The 18,461-nt window shown below is 37.2% G+C and overlaps 1 protein-coding gene across 2 annotated transcripts in view; it reads left to right on the plus strand.

Annotated features, from left to right (window-relative positions):
* The first annotated feature begins 3,362 nt into the window (after window positions 1-3,362).
* Window positions 3,363-18,461, plus strand: part of LOC114462488 (DNA repair and recombination protein RAD54-like) — a 34,794-nt gene continuing 19,695 nt past the window's right edge. For both annotated transcript variants that reach the window (XM_028445369.1, XM_028445367.1), the window contains exons 1-11: window positions 3,363-3,485; window positions 6,442-6,516; window positions 7,119-7,229; window positions 7,326-7,386; window positions 9,635-9,770; window positions 9,868-9,937; window positions 13,315-13,603; window positions 16,472-16,596; window positions 16,674-16,824; window positions 16,898-17,024; window positions 18,383-18,457. In XM_028445369.1, coding sequence (XP_028301170.1) covers window positions 3,483-3,485; window positions 6,442-6,516; window positions 7,119-7,229; window positions 7,326-7,386; window positions 9,635-9,770; window positions 9,868-9,937; window positions 13,315-13,603; window positions 16,472-16,596; window positions 16,674-16,824; window positions 16,898-17,024; window positions 18,383-18,457 — 1,223 coding nt within the window. In that variant the 5' untranslated portion in view covers window positions 3,363-3,482. The remainder of the gene's footprint in view (window positions 3,486-6,441; window positions 6,517-7,118; window positions 7,230-7,325; window positions 7,387-9,634; window positions 9,771-9,867; window positions 9,938-13,314; window positions 13,604-16,471; window positions 16,597-16,673; window positions 16,825-16,897; window positions 17,025-18,382; window positions 18,458-18,461) is intronic.

Consider the following 18,461-nt stretch of genomic DNA (forward strand, 5'->3'; position numbering starts at 1 on the left):
TTAGCCACAGGTGTAAGGAAAGTTTATGGTTGATGACAGTTATTACATAATACAATTAATTTTTAGGTTGACAAATTGTTTTATCATGATTTTATTTGGTGTCAATGTCATTTATCATTAATACCCTCTGTAAGAAATAACAATTCATTATTTTCTTAAAGTTATAGGAAGCCATTGCAAAAGAGTCAAAGAGCCACAGGTTACAGACCCCTGTCCTCGGGGTACACATACCCCAGTTTGGGAACCACTAGAATATACAGAAATCTCTACAAACATTTTTAACCAAGGGAATATATATAATGTAAAATCAAAAATGAATGTATTTATTTAATGTTAACCTATTTTTTAAAAGGTCGTACATAACATGCCTGTTTATATTACCTAATGCTACTGTGATAATAAATAAATATTTCATTCGACTTTAAAACCTCCACATCCTAAACATTAAATCAAATCACAGTCTTTCATATTAATCAAGCTTACAATCCAATCATGATGTGTCTACTGTATCAGCCTCAGGAGATGATGGATTTATGAAGAACTTCTCAGATTGTTCATATCTACAGTGTTTTTCTCCTGAGGCTGTTTGATGTCAGACAGATCACCATGAGTCACTGAAAACGCTCTAGAGTTGGACATTTTTTCACACACACACAGAGAGAGAGAGAACACAGTCACTGCTACACACACACACACACACACACTTGTGCAAATACAGAACAGCTTTCCATTTTTCCTCAGTACGTAACGCCCCATTTAAGGGCCAAATAAGGTACAATTCCATATTTTTTTTTATCAGTCATTAGCATCGGACGGATAATGATTTACAAGAGGTCTCCAAGTAATTTCAAATTACTTTAGTGAGCCATTAAGGGAACATCTTAGCTTCTCCAGTCTAACTGACATTAAGCGCTCTTTAATCCACCTCTGGTGGGATGGAGGGTGAGGGAGCAAAATGAGACGCCTGGCCAGCAGGATGGAGAAGGCAAGGACGGTCTGCACGGTTTTGGAGGTTGTTAGCTGGGGGGTACCAAACAGGGCTAAGAGAGGATCAGACGTAATGACTGTATTATATGCCGCACTACGAGACGTAAAAATATCAGACCAAAATGTGTCAAGCCTGGGACAGAAAAAATCATGTGGGAGTGGTCAGCTGGAGATTGCTTGCACCTATTACAAGAGTCGGTTACATTGGGGTAGATCCGATACAGTTTCAGGTTAGTGTAATGGACTCTATGTACAACTTTACATTGTAAGAAGCCATGCCTCACGCAGATTGAGGAGGAGTGCACTAACTTCAAGACCCGTTGCTAATAATCCTCAGATAATGGGGTCCCTAGCTCCTTCTGCCAAGACTCCCTGGGGCCCAAAACTAAACTGTCACCGATAGAGCTGTTCAGACTGCAAATGTTGGAGATCAGACGTTTCTTTTCAGGGTCAAGAGCCAGTAGTGAATATACAATGGTTTCAGGGGGGCGACTGTGGGGAGGCCTAGGCTTTTCGGCATTTGAACCCAAATGAATCCGTATTTTAAGGGACGGGTGGCAACCCTAGATATGCACCACCAATAAAGCGTAACTTGTAAGAGTAAGAGAGTAACCTGGGCTTTCACCATTATTGGTAATATATTGTATGTTATTACAGATATGAAATTTGTCCTCTGCATTTAACCCATCCATGAGGAGCAGTGGGCAGCCATTTTTGGCGGCACCTGGGCAGAGAAGGGTATGTCTGCAGAGCCGGAGGCACCAGCTACAGAGCTGCTTTCTTCTTCTAGTGCTGTAAACGTGCGGCCGTAGAAGAAGAGTGCAGTCCTGTAGCTGGTGCCTCCGGCTCTGCAGACACATACTATTGGCTGGGGAGCAGTTTGGGGTTAAGGGACTTGCTCGAGTGAGATTCAAACCAGCAACAATACGATTTCAAGCCCAGCGTCCTTAATTCGTAACTTTTCCTGCGGACCAAGTCCTTCCCTGTATGCCTTTGCATCTGTAATGCATTTTGAGGAGCTTTTCTGTCCTGGCTGTGTGCACTGAAGTGTTTATGATAATAAAGTAGTGAATCTCAATCCATGTGTAACCGGTTCTAAACAAAATTTGTGAAAACTGAAACTCAAAGTCTTGATTCACCACTTTCATTAAATGATGTCCTGGTTCGGGGGTAAAGACAAAACAAACAAATTAGTCTTTGCCATAGAAAATGAATGACTTCACACAGAGAACAATGCACACAAACTGCTTCGGCTGTTCACAAGTTTTTGCACACAGTCCAGGCTATCATGACAAGTACACAGTTTCAGACACCACGCCAAAAATCCCAGGTTTTGATCCTTTTTTCCTTAGTTTTAAAGAGAGCTGACCATCACTCAACCTCCCTCCACAGTGCACATGGTAAAGACAGTAAACGCACAGTCACACTGCTACCGAGAGGATTTTGCCCTCAAGTGTCTGTCAACTGCTGTAAAGTGTCATAAAAAAATAAATAATAATCCTAAAAATTGACACAAATATATAAATAAAATAAGGACATAGCCCCACCACATTTGTCTGCTTACACATTGACATAGAAAGCTTATACTTTGTTAATGATTTACTGAAAACTTAAATATGTATTTGTAAATGCTGAATACTTAACACATCAAATAACAGTAACTTTTAGGTGGGTTACACATGTATTTATTTTTAAAATGTATTTTAAATGGGCCTATAGGCTCATAGGTTTTTTGTCCAAAAGAAAAACAACCAACCCTAATATTCCTTGCTAAATACCACATACACAAAGCCAAATGGAGCCAAAACAAACCAAATCAACATCACTTTCAAAACAAAATACTGTAACCTAGTATTTTTACACAATTGAATTCACTGCAAACATAAGGCCATAAACATTGACAAAACATTCAAGAAATATATCAACACGGGCACCAAAGCCATCCCTTATGATTATATAGTTCATTATTTTTATATTGTCTGTTCCTTTTATTGTCTTCCTATTCCTTTGTAGTTGTATATTCATTTATATATTACATTGTGTTGTATTGTATTTATATTAGTTTAAATGAAGTAAATAAATAAATAAATAAATAAATAAATAAATATACCTATGACACCCCTCCAGGTCGCGCATGCGCAGTTTCAGAGTGTGAAAATGCTTATAGCTCAATTTGTTATTTGATTAAGTACATTGTTTAGCCCCTTAGCTCTTTTTTGTTTTGTCTTGTAACCTTGTCTATAATCTGTATTCATGTGAATACGTGACTTTTTATTTGTATCTACACTTGTAAAAAGAAAAAAAAAAAAAAAAAAAGGTATACCAATATGGCGGTGAATGCGCGGTCTCGTGTGTTTTGGCCTCTGGTGTTTGCCGTAGTGTTGTGAAAGTTTTAGCGCGAACATGCTTGTGTGTGCACTGAGCTTTTCTACATGGAGACAGAGTCTCCAGTGTTTTACTGAGGACAGTGTGAGACATGAGGCGGACTGACAGTCATGGTAAGGTCATTTATGAACTCCTTCATACTGTGTTCACTGCTAACAGGACCCGGGCCCTGTTCCAAGAAGCTGGATCAACATATCCTGAATTATCCAGCTTCACCGAGCCTGTAGTACATGGAGCTGGACTTAACTTTCCAACCAAGCTCATAATTATTAATCAGTCAGTCAAAGCTACGTTGCTTCTCACAGCAAGTTCTTAGTCGTTATAGTCAACTAAATGTCTACGAAAAGAGTTTATGCATTTTTTTTTAAAGTGTCATTTAGCATTGATCAACTAGAGGGGTATTCCATAAAGCGTGTTATGTTCAAACTCTGAGTATGTTCAGGCTCAAATGAGGGAAACTCTGAGTATCCCAGTCCTAAACGCAAGGTATGTTCTTCTGAGTATGTTACCATGGAAACATTGTCCGTGAACTAAACCTGGTCGCTGGCAGGTTTTATCTACCTGGCTCCGCCCACCTGAACACTTTAATGAACTTTAACACTTTTCTCTGAAACACATTAGTAACATCACACACACATCACATCATTACTAATGTGTTGCTTTACTTTTTTTTTTTTTGTGCAAACGGTAGTTTTCTTTATAACATTGTGGATGTAGATCATTAAGTGAAAGTCACTGAGGTTGATCTGCATTAAAACATCTACTGACGTCTGTAGTAAAGTTCCCTGAATACAAACCTGTGGATAATATAAAGGAGGAGATGATAATTTAAATGAATCCATTTTTAAGGCTCGATTGTTGTTTTATATTGTTATACAGTTAAATCTGTAGATCACGGCTCTTTGAAGGTATGATGGCACAGTGAATTGTGACGCTGCTCTTGGAAGTGATGGTTCGCGTCCCGCTTCAGTGTTTTTTTGTGACATTTTTTAGGACGTTGAGATGACTCTGGCGACAATATTACATTAAAAATCAATATAAATGATGCGATATCAAGCGGCATTTACTGTCTTTATATCCAGTGTAACAGGAGGACTCTCTATGCAGTCATCCTATGCTGCTGACACGTCTCCTCAGACACACTTTATTCATATTATTCACCGCTTGTCACGTCACTGAAGCAATAAAGTGATGAAGCGACCAAAAAGTGTGACTAATTACAGGTGATTTAAGCCACTATAGTTACTAAAGACTGAACGCACCTTTAGAACAGGCTCATAGTCCTCAAACACCGGCTTATTTCACCCATTACGGTGAATAAATCACTATTTTCCGGGTGGTTGCCATGGCAGCTCGAGTCATCTTCGATCCATTGATGATGGCTTTTTATGGCGCGCGTGCACGTAAGTAACCCAAGGTTTACATACTCAGGGTTGATTGACCCACTTCATACCAGCTGTAATGGAATCAGATACCCAGAGTTTCCCATCGCGGGGTATGTTGACCCAGAGTTTATGGATAGACTCAGAGTTTGTTAACCCTCCTTTATGGAACACCCCTCTGATATTGGATGGAATTAATGTTTATAAACACACAGAGAAATATTTGATGCGAATAATGAGTAAGACCACTGGAGCTGGGCAATATCTCGATATTCAAGATGTATCGAGTTTTCTATTTTGACGATACAGAAAATTACGATATCACCAACATTGGATTTTGTATTAAATAATTATTTTCAGGAGTCGCTGCTTTCTCTACTTCTCAGAACAGCATGAAAAGCGCAGTTAGATGGATTACTAAAGAACTCACTCACACGTGCTGTCCCTTATCGTCGAAAAATACAAATTTGTCACATCTTGTGCCGATGTTTATTAATAAATGTGTCTGTGTGGCATTTTACATCAGCAAATTTAACCCAGAATTGTCTTTCTGGTAAGAATTCATTTGAATTAAAATTATCTAGATTTATATAGTATTAGAGCTGCACAATTAATTGAATTTTAATTGTGATCACAATTTTGTATGGAGGTAGATTTGAGTCTTTATTATTGAATTAAAAAAAAAAAAAAACTTCAATTAAAAAACTTTTTTTTATTTAATTTACTTCAATCAAAAATAAATATTTTCAATCAACGTAAAAAAGTGTTCAAATGCAAAAAAAATATTTTAAAATTAAAAGTTTTTTTTTTGATTGAAGTCATCTTTTTTGTATTTGGGCCATATTACGGGTTGTACACTTGTGTCTTTATTATTCAACCAAACACTAAAACATTTCAATCAATGAAAAAAAAGTGTCAAATGTTATTATTTGGGTCTCACATGATTTTTTTTTAGCATTTGATCACTTTTTTTTCTTTGATTTGAAAATATTTATTTTTTATTGAAAATATTTAAATTTTATGAATGATAATGATAAAAACACAAATCTACCTCCATCATTTTTACTGCCACGTTAGATTAACCTGATTGTTGGCAATATTTACATTTAAACAGGCTCTGCACTCTGTAATAGTGTATTTATTCAGTTAGCCTTTGGTACATTTTAAATTCTTGGGGTAATTGTTTTTTAATTATTATTTTTTAATTAGAATTCATTTTTAAAGCTTACTTTTGCACTGTAAACTCCACACATATTATTTGTTTAAAAGTAGTGCCATAATAACTAAACTAAAAAATATTTTTACCAAATATGATAAATAATTGTGATTCTAATCATGATTACAGTATGAACAAAGTCATGTTGATTTTTATTGTGGCCATAATCGTGCAGCTCTATATCATATATATGACCATTTCTAAGATATCAGTTTTGGTCTATATCGCACAGCCCTAAAGACCACATGATCGTATGAGTTCTGAATGAATTATTGAAAGTTATACCGTGGTTTGATTTTTATTTGTTGATGACAATATCAATATATTTTGATACACTTTTCATTCACGTGTATTTTTTTAAATTACTCATAGTCTTGTTATCGTCACTCGAAAAAATGTAGTTGATGAAAACTGTGACGTATAAATCAAGACCTGATAAAGATTGTGATGTCATCACTTGTCCACACACAGAGGAGAAGCCAAGCACCGAGTCAGCGGGCCAAACGCAGCCAGGACGAGGTGGACCAGGACTGGACACTCAGAAAAGTAGGAGTATTACTCATGATGGTGACTGAGAAACTCTTTAATAAAACATGAACAACTTTTCCATCTGTGTTCTACGGTTTGAACACATTGAGCTCAGATTGATAGGCCATGTTGTAAATGTCATCCTAACGTACTACTCGTACGAATTCTGATGTCAAAATCAGTATGTAGTGTGTTTACATGAGTACAACAGTTTCTTCAGTGTTGTTGGGGCAACGTTTTGGGGAAATCTGTAGCAAATATGGTTGATTTCTTGGGAATTTCTAAAGTTTAAAATTTTAGAGGCGTACTGTAGCGCCACCTTTAGGACGATTGGCCTGTTTTTGCAGCTGGGACAATCTGGAATGAGACTGGACCTTTGTGCAAAATTTGGGGATTTTTTGTGCAAGAAGAATAAGTAGAATATCATGATGTGATATTTTTGTCCATGTTGCCCAGCCCTAGTTGCAGTTATTGCTTTATCTAAATAATGATTATAAAGACAATGTTTGTAATGTGTGTGTATGTGGAAGATTGTACAGATGTGGTAGTTTGTACTCAGATCTGTGTTTAATGCACTACTTTCCTGTTCAATCGTGATCTAACGCTGCTTGGTTTCTCAGGAGAAAAGAAGAAAAAGTGAGAATGAGCTGCAAGAAAGACACATTTCTCAGTTCAGAAAGCCTCTGACTCCCACTAACAACCGACCGGCCTGTAGTGATGGAGATAAACACGTAAGCATTGGAAACAAGCAACGAACCACGTTTCATTGGCATTCTTTACTAAATGCAGCTGTTGATCACGTAACATCTGTTCAAATCTGTCTACAGGAGGCATTTATCCGAGCTATCCTCTCCAAGCCTTTCAAAATCCCCATTCCAAACTACTCAGGTAACACTTTTCCTCTTATGCTGTTGTTTTTTCCTTCTGTCATCACCAGAGGGGTATTCCAGAAAGTGGGTTGTGTTAAAACTTTGAGTGTTTGTGCTCAAATAAAGGAAACTCTGAATTTCCGGTTGTATAAAGCAAGGTAAGTTATACTCTGAGGGCCGGATTCACAAAGATCTGAAATAAAGGGTAGTAAATTAGTTGCCTACTTAAATGAGCGTTTTGCTCGTTTATTGTGGAGACGTCAGTGCGCACAAGCACTGACATTTGAGGCAGATGGAGTTCTCTGTCTGCTGTTCAAACATTTATTAACGTAGAAAAATAAATACACAATAAAAATCTTTATTTATTTTTTTTTTAAACAGCTTTAAAACCTAGTAATATTGATATTGATTTGAGTTAATACAACTACACAGTCTGTCAACCAGTCTGCATTCTTTGAAGATGATCTACTGACCATCATCCAGCGCAGGTCTGAGCAGCGCTGTGTCACACACACTCTCATATAGGGATGTAACGATTCACTCAACTCCCGATACGATTCGATTCATGATACTGGGTTCACGATACGATTCTCTCACGATTTATTTTACAAAATGGGACTGCAGACAAATTTTTTTTTTGGGAAAAAAACTAGAAAATACTGTATTATTTTCCTTTTATATTTAATTGTCAAAAGAATCCCTTGATAAACTATTCAAAACAATGCAATTTAACCAAAAATAAATCTTGAATGAAATAAAGAAAGGAATAATAGAAATGAAAATGAAGCCTATTAATTTAAATTCTGGTTCTATAATAAACAATCCAAAACTGCATAATAGTTCTTTTTCTTTTTAAAAGTGCAACTGAAAATGTATTTTGTGCCTTAACAATTGGACTTTTAAAAAAAAAAAAAAACCGTGATTACACTGATTTACGTCATATTTGTATGGACCAGCAGAGGGCGCTGGTTACCCAGTGGTCGGTTGGCATGCAGAAATTCTTGCAGTGAAGAAGAGAAGCTATGCTAGCAGACAGAGCTAATAGAAAAACGTGACTTTTACAGATATTCAAGTAATATTACAGATATTCTTTCGGTGCTTAAGGGGTAATGAATCATTTATTAACATATTTAAGAGTAGAAGGCGGCCAGAAAGAAAGTATTAGCAGACTCCGCCCGCCGCCTACACTTGTGGATAGCGACCTCTGCTGGTTAAAAAAAGTACTGCGATTCAATTTTCAGAAAATCGATATCAACCGTGATACCTATGAATCGATTTTTAACTGCCTTACGATTAATCGTTACATCCCTACTCTCATATGTAACCATTGTGCCATCAGTGATCATGCGTAAATTATACATCTGATCTGTTGATTCTGGCCTGACATCAACACGACACAATACTTTGACGGTCAAAACATGGAGAGAAAGGAGATCAGTGGAGCAGTTAGCCCAAAGCGATATTGATTCATGCTCATTTTTGTATATCCATCTCTGCGCACAGCAACCCTCTTTTTCTTTCTCTCTCTGTCTCTCACACACACACACACACACACAACTGGAGCCTTTTTTCTATCTCCACTGTGTTTTCTGTCAACTGTGTGTGTCTGCACCTGCTCCTCACTTGTACTATTCTTCCGTACTAAAACAATCACTGCAAACAGTTCAAGATTTCATGAATGGCATTTCAATTTACTTGCATTTCTTCCTCCCATATTTTTGCTCCCCCTGGGAGATCCGCCTACAATGAATACTCATTCGAGGAAAATGCGCTAAATGGAATGAAAAACCCCCTTGCCACCAATTCCGGAGACCACCACAATAATTTTCATACTTCTTATATATCACACTTAAAAAAAAAAAAAATACAGTTGTGTTTTGTTTTACCATGGGGAGGGACGTGTCCCCAAATAAGGTCCTTTTTGAGATTTGGCCGTTAACCTATCTAGAACAGGCTGATATTCCTCTATAAACACCTGCAGGAGAACTTCTAGCTCCATCAGGGAGAAATAAGTTGTTCTCTTCCGTCTCGTTGCCATGGTAGCTCGTTGTATTTTGGCTCCATTGATGATGGCTTTTTATCGTGCTCATGCACGTAAGTAAGAGTTGATTGACCCACTTCATACCAGCTGTAATGAAACCGGATACCCAGAGTTTCCCATGGTGGGGTATGTTAACTCAGAGTTTATGGATAGACTCAGAGTTTATTGAACCTCCTGTCTGAAATACCCCCTGCAGCTTTCAGTTGTCTTATTGATTGACCTGCAGGTTCACTGGGAATCAGGGCACTGGGTCTGAAACGTGCTGGAGTGAGGAAATCACTTCATGACCCTTTTGCAGAAGATGCTTTAGTTCTTTATGAGCCTCCAGCTCTGAGTGCTCACGAGCAGATAAAGGCTGAAAAGTAAGTTTAAAACATCCTCACATCAACACTAAAGCTGTGCACATTGTAGATGTTTGCAGTCAGTGAAATGTAACACAACTTCTCATCCTCCATCCAGAGAAAAACTACCAGTACATGTTGTTGTGGATCCAGTTTTAGGAAAAGTCCTCAGACCTCATCAGAGAGAGGTAAACCTGCAACTCTTTTTCTTACACTTCAGATCAAATCCAAATATCGAACATTATGACAACTTTCATCACAGCAGGGCCACAAAACTGTGTTTGTCTGATGTGAGGGTCACATTATCAACATACATGTCTGCGTTAGAATAATGACCAATCAGAATCATGTGTTTTTGGAGCCATCATTGTTGTTGTTTTATATGTTTTTTTCTTCTGTATTTTAGGACTCCTTTGGCATATTTCTGTTCTCCCTTATTGTATTTTATTTTATTTTTTTTTGCAGTCGTTTTTTGTACTTATTTTTTTGATTGTCATTTCTTATATTGTTCTGTATTTTTTTTAGCCTCATGTGTTTTTAGAGTCATTTTGTGTATTTTTGTTGCCCTGTTCTGTAATTTTGTTGTGTTGTGTTTTCAGTCATTCTGTGTATTTCTTTTGTCATTTTGTGTTTTGGTATTCATTTTTTTGGTATTTTTTATTGTCATTTTCTGTATTTAATTTCTTTTGTGTTTTTTAAGTAATTTGGTGTAGTTTTGTGGTCCTGTTTTTTTTCTGTCTTTTTTTTGTGTGTTATGCCACATTTTATGTTTTTGAAGTCTGTTTTGTGTATATATGTTGTCATTTTGAATTATTTTGTCATCGTATTCTGTGTTTTTGGAGTATTTTTGTGTATTTTTTGAGTTGTTTTGTGTGTTTACTTTTATGTTTGTGATGCCTGAGACTGCCTGTGTTTTTTAGACACCATTCTTATATATACTGCAGCAGTAAGTCAGATTAGCTCATAAAAAAACTACAACAAAATGATTCTCAATGTACATCTTTAAAGCAATAAATAGGATTATAATAAGAGCAAGAAAAAGTCATTGCCATGTGATGAAGAATACAGTGACGAGTGTGAGGTTTACACTCGTGAATACTTTAATGAGGGTACGTGATGGCACTACAGGGGTACTTGAGCGAGAGAGATAAAAAATTTAACAAATGAAAGCATAAAAAACATGGGGCTTTATAATGTTTATTTTTAATTAAAAATGATAATCATAATCATAAATATTACCAGCAACTCACAAAACGACACCAAAAACATGCACTAAGAGAGAAAAATACTTATTATATCCAGCAACACACAAAACGACAACAAAGACACTAAATGAGAGAAAAATACACAATATCACTACAAAAAAACACAAAAATAACAGAGAAACATACAAATAAGAAACAACCAATCGACACCAAAAACACACACACTGAGAGAGAATGATTTAGATAATCACAACATACAAAATTAGAGAAAAATATACTGAATAATGAAAAGAACCAAATTAGAGAAAAATATAATGAATAATGAAAAGAACAGACAAACAACAACAAAAAACCAAAAAATGATAATGAAAATAATCTGGATTAGAACATGAACTGAAAATACAAGGGTCAGTCTTGGTCCCACTACAGGAGGGTAATGACGTAAATGATAATAACTATAGAAATAGATCTATTCAGGGGCACTAAATTTACTAAATGGCATTATTTAATGTGTGTTATCACTCCATCATTCCATCACTGTGCTCTAAAGTGATTTTTCCACACAATTCTAAGCAAATTCTTCTCGTCGGACAAAGGGGGTACTTGAATTCAAAAGTTAGAGGAGGGGGTTTCTTGAGCCAAAAAAGTTTGACAACCTGCTTTAAAGCATCCAATGTGGCCCACAGAAGAAAGTAAAAAAGTATAGAGAAAACGTGAATGACATAATTCAGTTGTACATATCTCAGTCCCTCCAGTGAAACTCCACAATATTTACAGGGCTCAGTTTTTTCATGCTTATATCACATGATGGCAGTCATTTTTAATCTCACATTGTTGAAAGAACTCCCAGTTTTTCTAAAATCCTGTAATTTCATAGTAAATGGTAAATGGACTAGATTTATATAGCGCCTTATAACCACACTGAAGCAGTCTCAAAGCGCTTTACATATCAGCTCATTCACCCAATCACTCTCACATTCACACACCAATGGGACAGGACTGCCATGCAAGGCGCTAGTCGACCATTGGGAGCAACTTAGGGTTCAGTGTCTTGCCCAAGGACACTTTGACACATAATCAGGTACTGGGATCGAACCCCCAACCTCTCGATCAGAAGACGACCCTCCACCACCTGAGCCATGGTCGCCCGTATCATGCAAACAATAGCACAAAATTCCCCTAAATTAAACAAAAATCTGTCCCAAAAATAAGTACTTTTGAAGGCAAGATCCTGCTGGATTGATGTGTCATTCATTGCTTGAATATCGTTGATTCTTCACATATCTTACATATCAGTTAATACGTGGAAGTGCAAACTAGGGCATATTATTGTTAAATCTGCTCTTTGTCCTTCCTAAAATCTGTGGCCCACTGCAGATCAAACTGCTCCATCTTTGGCGCCTGAACTAAAAACAGTTTGACTGCCCTGGTAAAACACTTCCTTTTCCTGTACTGACACACTTTAAATATAAAAGATGAAACCAATGAGGGACTTGTTTGAGTTCTGGAAGATGAACGGGTAGCAGGTTAGGGTTAGAAGCATCAGAACCTTGGTTACAAATGTACGATTTGCCGCAGTCACTTATTGCATTATATTGTATTGTATGCAGGGTTGGGGTCAATTACATTTTTTAATTACATTTTCTTCAATTGTCTATGTTCAATTACAATTACAGTGTCAATTACCAGTACAATTTCGTTCTCAATTACTGAAGTTCAACTACAATTAATCACAATAACTAAGCCTTTAATAAACAATCTCATGATATGTAACCTTCATCTTGTGTTAGCTTCCTGTTAGCATCTCTAATGATAACAGGTCAGTTTTGAATCATGTCTTAAATCAGCTGTAAAATACACTAAAAAATATTACCTTTGATTTCATTTGTTTCTCATCTGTTGGTTACCTTGTTAGACTTCCTAATCAATGAAAATATTGGTTTTAATATCTTTGGTGTGGACGTCTGTTCCTTTTTTTCTGTTGGCATACCTCTAGATTTCATTATTTTGGTGGGAAAAATAAGTATGAGACATATTTTAATGATTGCTAACTATGAATGTGTAAACCATAGAACTGCAACACACTTCCCCAGTTTTGCATTTAGTTAAATTGTAATTAACAGTTTTTGTAGAATTTCCATGAAATTCCCTAGACATTGCCGTAAAATTACAATTACAAAGTCAATTATCTGAATTAAACTACATTTCATTAATGATTACAACAGTAACAGATTTTTTTCCAATTACATTTACAATAATAATTACGCCATAATTGTAACTAACTATCAACTACGCAATTGCAATTATAATTGAGCCCAACCCTGATTGTATGTGACTGTGAATATGTGTGGTTTGTTCAGGGGGTGAAGTTCCTGTGGGAGTGTGTGACCGGCAGACGGATCCCCGGGTCTTACGGCTGCATCATGGCAGATGAGATGGGCCTGGGGAAGACGCTGCAGTGCATCGCCCTAATGTGGACCCTGCTACGTCAAAGCCCGGATGCTAAGCCGGAAATAGACAAAGCCATCGTCGTCTCGCCTTCCAGTCTTGTTCGTAACTGGTATAACGAAGTAGGGAAGTGGCTTGGAGCTCGCCTCTCACCAGTGGCCATCGATGGAGGCTCAAAGGATGAGATAGACCGGCAACTAGGTGGGAGAAGTTCAACTATTAAGGTTCCTGCATACTTTTATCAATCTCCAAATAATAGAAAACAGAAATTATTATTATTTATTTATTTTATTATAGGGACAGTAGATATTCATTGATGTTGATAGGTTTTAAATGTAGTGAGTCCCCAGGACCCACAGGTGGTGATTTGAGTGGGTCTCTGGGAAATTCAATGGGTCCCCAGTAAAAAACTTTCTTTCTTTCTTTTTCTTATATTCTTCTATTTCTTAAATTGTAGTGTTAAACTCTTTTAATGGTGGTATGATATGTCTATAATTAGCATGTATATTTATGTATGTTCAAAATGTATCTGAAATTAAACAAATACATTTCAAATGAAAACAAAATGGTGTCTGTTGTACAAAATAAATTATCAATAAAAGTGCTGATTTTAATACAAACAAAACATTCTCATCATCATGACAGAGTCAAAAAATAAAATGTCACCAAAATCTTCTTGTCTGAACATCAACTAAATCAAATGAACTGAGTCAATCACTATGAAACTTTTAGCACAAAATGTAATTTAACTAACAGTGCCAAGTCTGTAAAAATGAAATGATGCAGATATGTTTGTGGTGTATTGTAAGCAGCTAGTTAACTGGCTAGTTGTTGTTGTAGCGGCTAAACTAACATGTACTCAAGGCGATCATGTTTGTGCGGATTTAATGCGTAAAGGGGTCCGCTGACGGTTAGGTTTATTTTGGTAGTTACTGTGATTTTAAACATAAGTTGATGTTTACAGTGTATCGTACCTAGCAACATCACTGCTTACTACTAAGAACTTTGTATCTTTGACTTGGGGCCCTATAAAATTCATTTTACTTTTTTTTTTTTTTACAAATGAGGTTTTATTTTTTCTCAAATTCTGTTTTCCACTTTATTTTATTAAATTCCGTTTTTTTTTTTCAAATATTTATCATTTTTTAAAGAAAATGTTAGTTTTTAACAAAATAAATACTAATACATAAAAAAACTCATAATCAAACAAAAATGTATGTCAAAAATAAAGTAGATATAAATTGCAGTGACATAGATTATTCTGACTCCTTTTTAATTATTTATGTCATATGAAGATGTATGAGAACAGCATTAATGTCACCATATTTCCTCTCGGGGATCAATGGTTTACTGAATCTGATCAGATTTATTGATTAGGTTTTTATCAACTTAGATTAAATTAACTCAGATGTTGGTCTCCCATCTTTTAAAAGCTGTCGTTTTTCCTCAAAAAAAAGTTTCTTTATTGTCTCTAGCGCTGTCATCCTGACTGTAGTGTTATCCCGCCCACTAGCTAGAGAACATAGCAGCAGCGGTCACGTGGTATCTATTCACTAATGTACTGTGAACTTACGTATAGCATTTAGCATAGTGCGGTTACGTCCAAAGGCAAATCTCTACGCTGCCTTTGGACGTAAATGGTTGTCATCTTGGGGAACTGACTGCGCATGCGCAAACACATAAAACCACGCAATGGGAGCAGAGACAGAGGAGCAACGTGCCTTTGGGAGGGGGCGTGGCCTCCCTCTGCCTTACAGCGGAGTGAGACTGCAGCTGTTCCAGGAAATAGCACTGTTTAGTAATTTGGGCTATGAAAATCACAAAATGCTGACACTTTTACACTTAGGTACTGTAGGCTATTGGAAATGGAAAATTAAATAATTTATAATTATATTATAATTAAAACAAATAATAAAAATATCAATTCACCCTTGGGTTGGCACTGCCTACCTTACCTACCCTGACGGCACATCACTGTCTGTAGCTCTGATGAGATGTTGTTCGAATGTAACATTCTAATAACGTTGCTCCAACGGACTTTTATTTTGTAAACCGGAAGTTCCCATTGAAAGGTTTGTACTTGAGGTAGCTTGCTGACTGTGAATGTTTACGTATGAAGCACGGACAAAAAGCTGGAATAAAAAGACCAAAATTACAGAACGGACAGAGTTATTCTTAGTTAGCCAGGCATAACAGTTCCAACACTGAGCAGGGGAAGATGATTAAAGCTGATCACGTTTTCACGGAGCACCGCTGCGATACACGAAGCTTTCAGGGGGGAGGGCGGTGCACTCAATAAGCGGTCCCAGGAAACGTTTTGAAATGAAATCCACGTTAACTGGCTAGTTGGCTAAACTAGCATGTACTCAATGGGACCATGTTTGCGCTAAGTTAATGCGTAAAGGGGTCCGCTGACGGCTAGGTTTCTTTTGCTAGTTACTGTGATTTTAAACATAAGTTGTTGTTCACAATGTGTCGTTTTTCATGGGAAAAAATTAGGTGCGTCCCTGGGACACATGGATAGTGGATTTAATGCGTCCTTTTAGAGTTTTATAAAGTAGTATAAAGTATATTATATACATTTCTGTAAATATGCCAGAATTAGTCTAAGGGCTATTTTTCATCTGTAGTCCCTGGAGTAGTGTTAAAGTTCGGTGCCATGCTCAGGGGTACCTCGGCAGTACTCGAGAAGTGCCCTGTCACCTCTCCAGCTACCAGAACAACTTCTGTATTTTGGTCCGCACCAGGACTTGAACCGGCGACCCTCCGGTTCCCAACTCATGTCCTTACAGACTGATAGAATTGTACAAATATATTACAGATATATACAAAAATCAAAGCTGTCGGGTTACAGTGCTGAATTGCAAAGTTCGATCGCCACAGGCAGGAATGAGTTCCTGTAACATTAGATTTTACTTGTATTACCGGTACCAGTGAGACATTTTAAGTGTGCTAGTTTTACTCCGTGTCATTCAGTCAGTGAAGGCTTTAAAGAGCTTATGATGTGCTCACACTCTGGTGTTTATTAGAAAGTACGGACAGAATTTGACATTTATTCATGTTTTCCAGAGAATTTCATTGCTCAGCATGGTTTGCGAGTACCAACCCCAATCCTCATCATCTCATACGAGACTTTCCGCCTGCACGCTGAGGTGCTGCACCGCGGCAAAGTGGGACTCGTCATCTGTGATGAGGTACGTGTGGTTTGAACTCATTCAGCCATCGGAGCGATCAGGGAATGATGAACTGCTGTAATGGCCGTGTGTCGCAGGGCCACCGTCTGAAAAACTCTGACAACCAGACGTACCAGGCTCTGAACGCCATGAGCGCTCAGAGGAGAGTGCTGATATCAGGGACTCCGATCCAGAACGACCTGCTGGAGTACTTCAGCTTAGTCCACTTTGTGAATGCTGGCATACTTGGTGAGGAGTACTCGCTCTCTTTGTCCACCTCGTGCACACATACAGTACCTGTGATTTCTTCTCCCTCTACCAGGCACAGCCCACGAGTTTAAAAAGCGCTTTGAACATCCCATCCTGAAGGGTCGGGATGCTGATGCCAGTGATGGAGACAGACAGCGAGGAGAGGAGAAACTCAAGGAGCTGATCAGCGTTGTCAACAGGTTTGCCACCAGCTCACAAGTAGGACTTTCCTTACTGCTTTAGGAATGACTTGGGAAAATGTGAACAATACAAGATTTTCCATAATTTCTGTGTTTCGATTGTAATTGAGAAATGACGTGGAAAAATGACATCTTCTTTCAGTGGATCAGATATTTTCAGTTTATAAATTGTTAACTTAAACACTCACTGCTTTCTACCCGTTAACTCTTCAAAGTCAATGCCACCATGCAGTGGTTCCATATTTGGGGGGCGTCATAACAGGGGGGTGGGGAATACTAGAATGGCCTTAGCATGATCATTAATAATAAAGAGCTTTATTATTGTTCTAAAATATGTGATTGCAAATAGGGCTGGGCGATATGGGTGAAATGTCATATCAAATTTTACCAGAAAGACAATTCTAGTTCAAATTTGCTGATGAAAAATGCCACACAGGCACTTTTATTAACAAACCGCTGCACAATATACTGCCATATTTGGCTTTTTCTCCTTTCAGTCCATCTAACTGTGCTTTTCATGCTGTTCTGAGAAGTAGTGAAGGCACTGATCCCTAAAACAAGTCTTAATCCAAAATGAGCTATAAACTAAAAATATATTGATATAAGTGATATTGTACATTTCTATATCGCCAAAATGGAAAACTTGATATATCTTGAATATCGATATATTGCCCATGTTATTTTTATATTATTATTATTATTTGAAGAAGAAGTTTAAAAACTCAACACTTTTAAACCAATTGCAGAGCTACTGATATGTGCGCATATGCAGTGTTCAAACAAGAGTGTGGAGAAAATGTAAGAATCCATATGATTGGCTGAAAGCAAACACACCTGATTGGCTGATGAATCTGTCAATCAGTTTTATCAGCCAATGGTGACGTTTGTTGACCCGCTACGTGAAGGCAGTCTCATAATTGACCACACACATTTCTCTCACAAATGCACAGAGGTTTCACAGCACAGAAGCAGTTTGTAAACGCATATTCAGAAATTTTCATTACCTTTGGATTTATATTACAAGTGTGCCTCAAAATGTGAAGTAGAGCTTGTGCATTTCAGAATTTATATTACAATTTTGCATAAAATATATATTTGTGAAACAGATCGTGTGCATTTGTGAATCTGAAATACAACTGCAAGAGTTCATTCATTATGGTACTGTTCTGATTCCATAACAAACTCTTCACCATTTACTTGAACCTAGCTGAGAATCCATTCTTTTTCTAATGTTTGTCGAAGCAGAGGATTTTCTACACTTGCGTACGAGGACGGCTGATTTTCTGCCTTGTCTTAATTATTTCAGCTGTTTCACTTTGTATGTTTTTTGTCTGGATTTCTTTGACCTGCATCCACAGGTGTTTGATCAGGAGAACATCTGATATCCTCTCCAAGTATCTTCCTGTGAAGATCGAGCAGGTTGTGTGCTGCAGGTAA

Source organism: Gouania willdenowi, chromosome 4 (genome assembly GCF_900634775.1).
Source record: "Gouania willdenowi chromosome 4, fGouWil2.1, whole genome shotgun sequence".
In the NCBI taxonomy this organism is placed as follows: Eukaryota; Metazoa; Chordata; class Actinopteri; order Blenniiformes; family Gobiesocidae; genus Gouania; species Gouania willdenowi.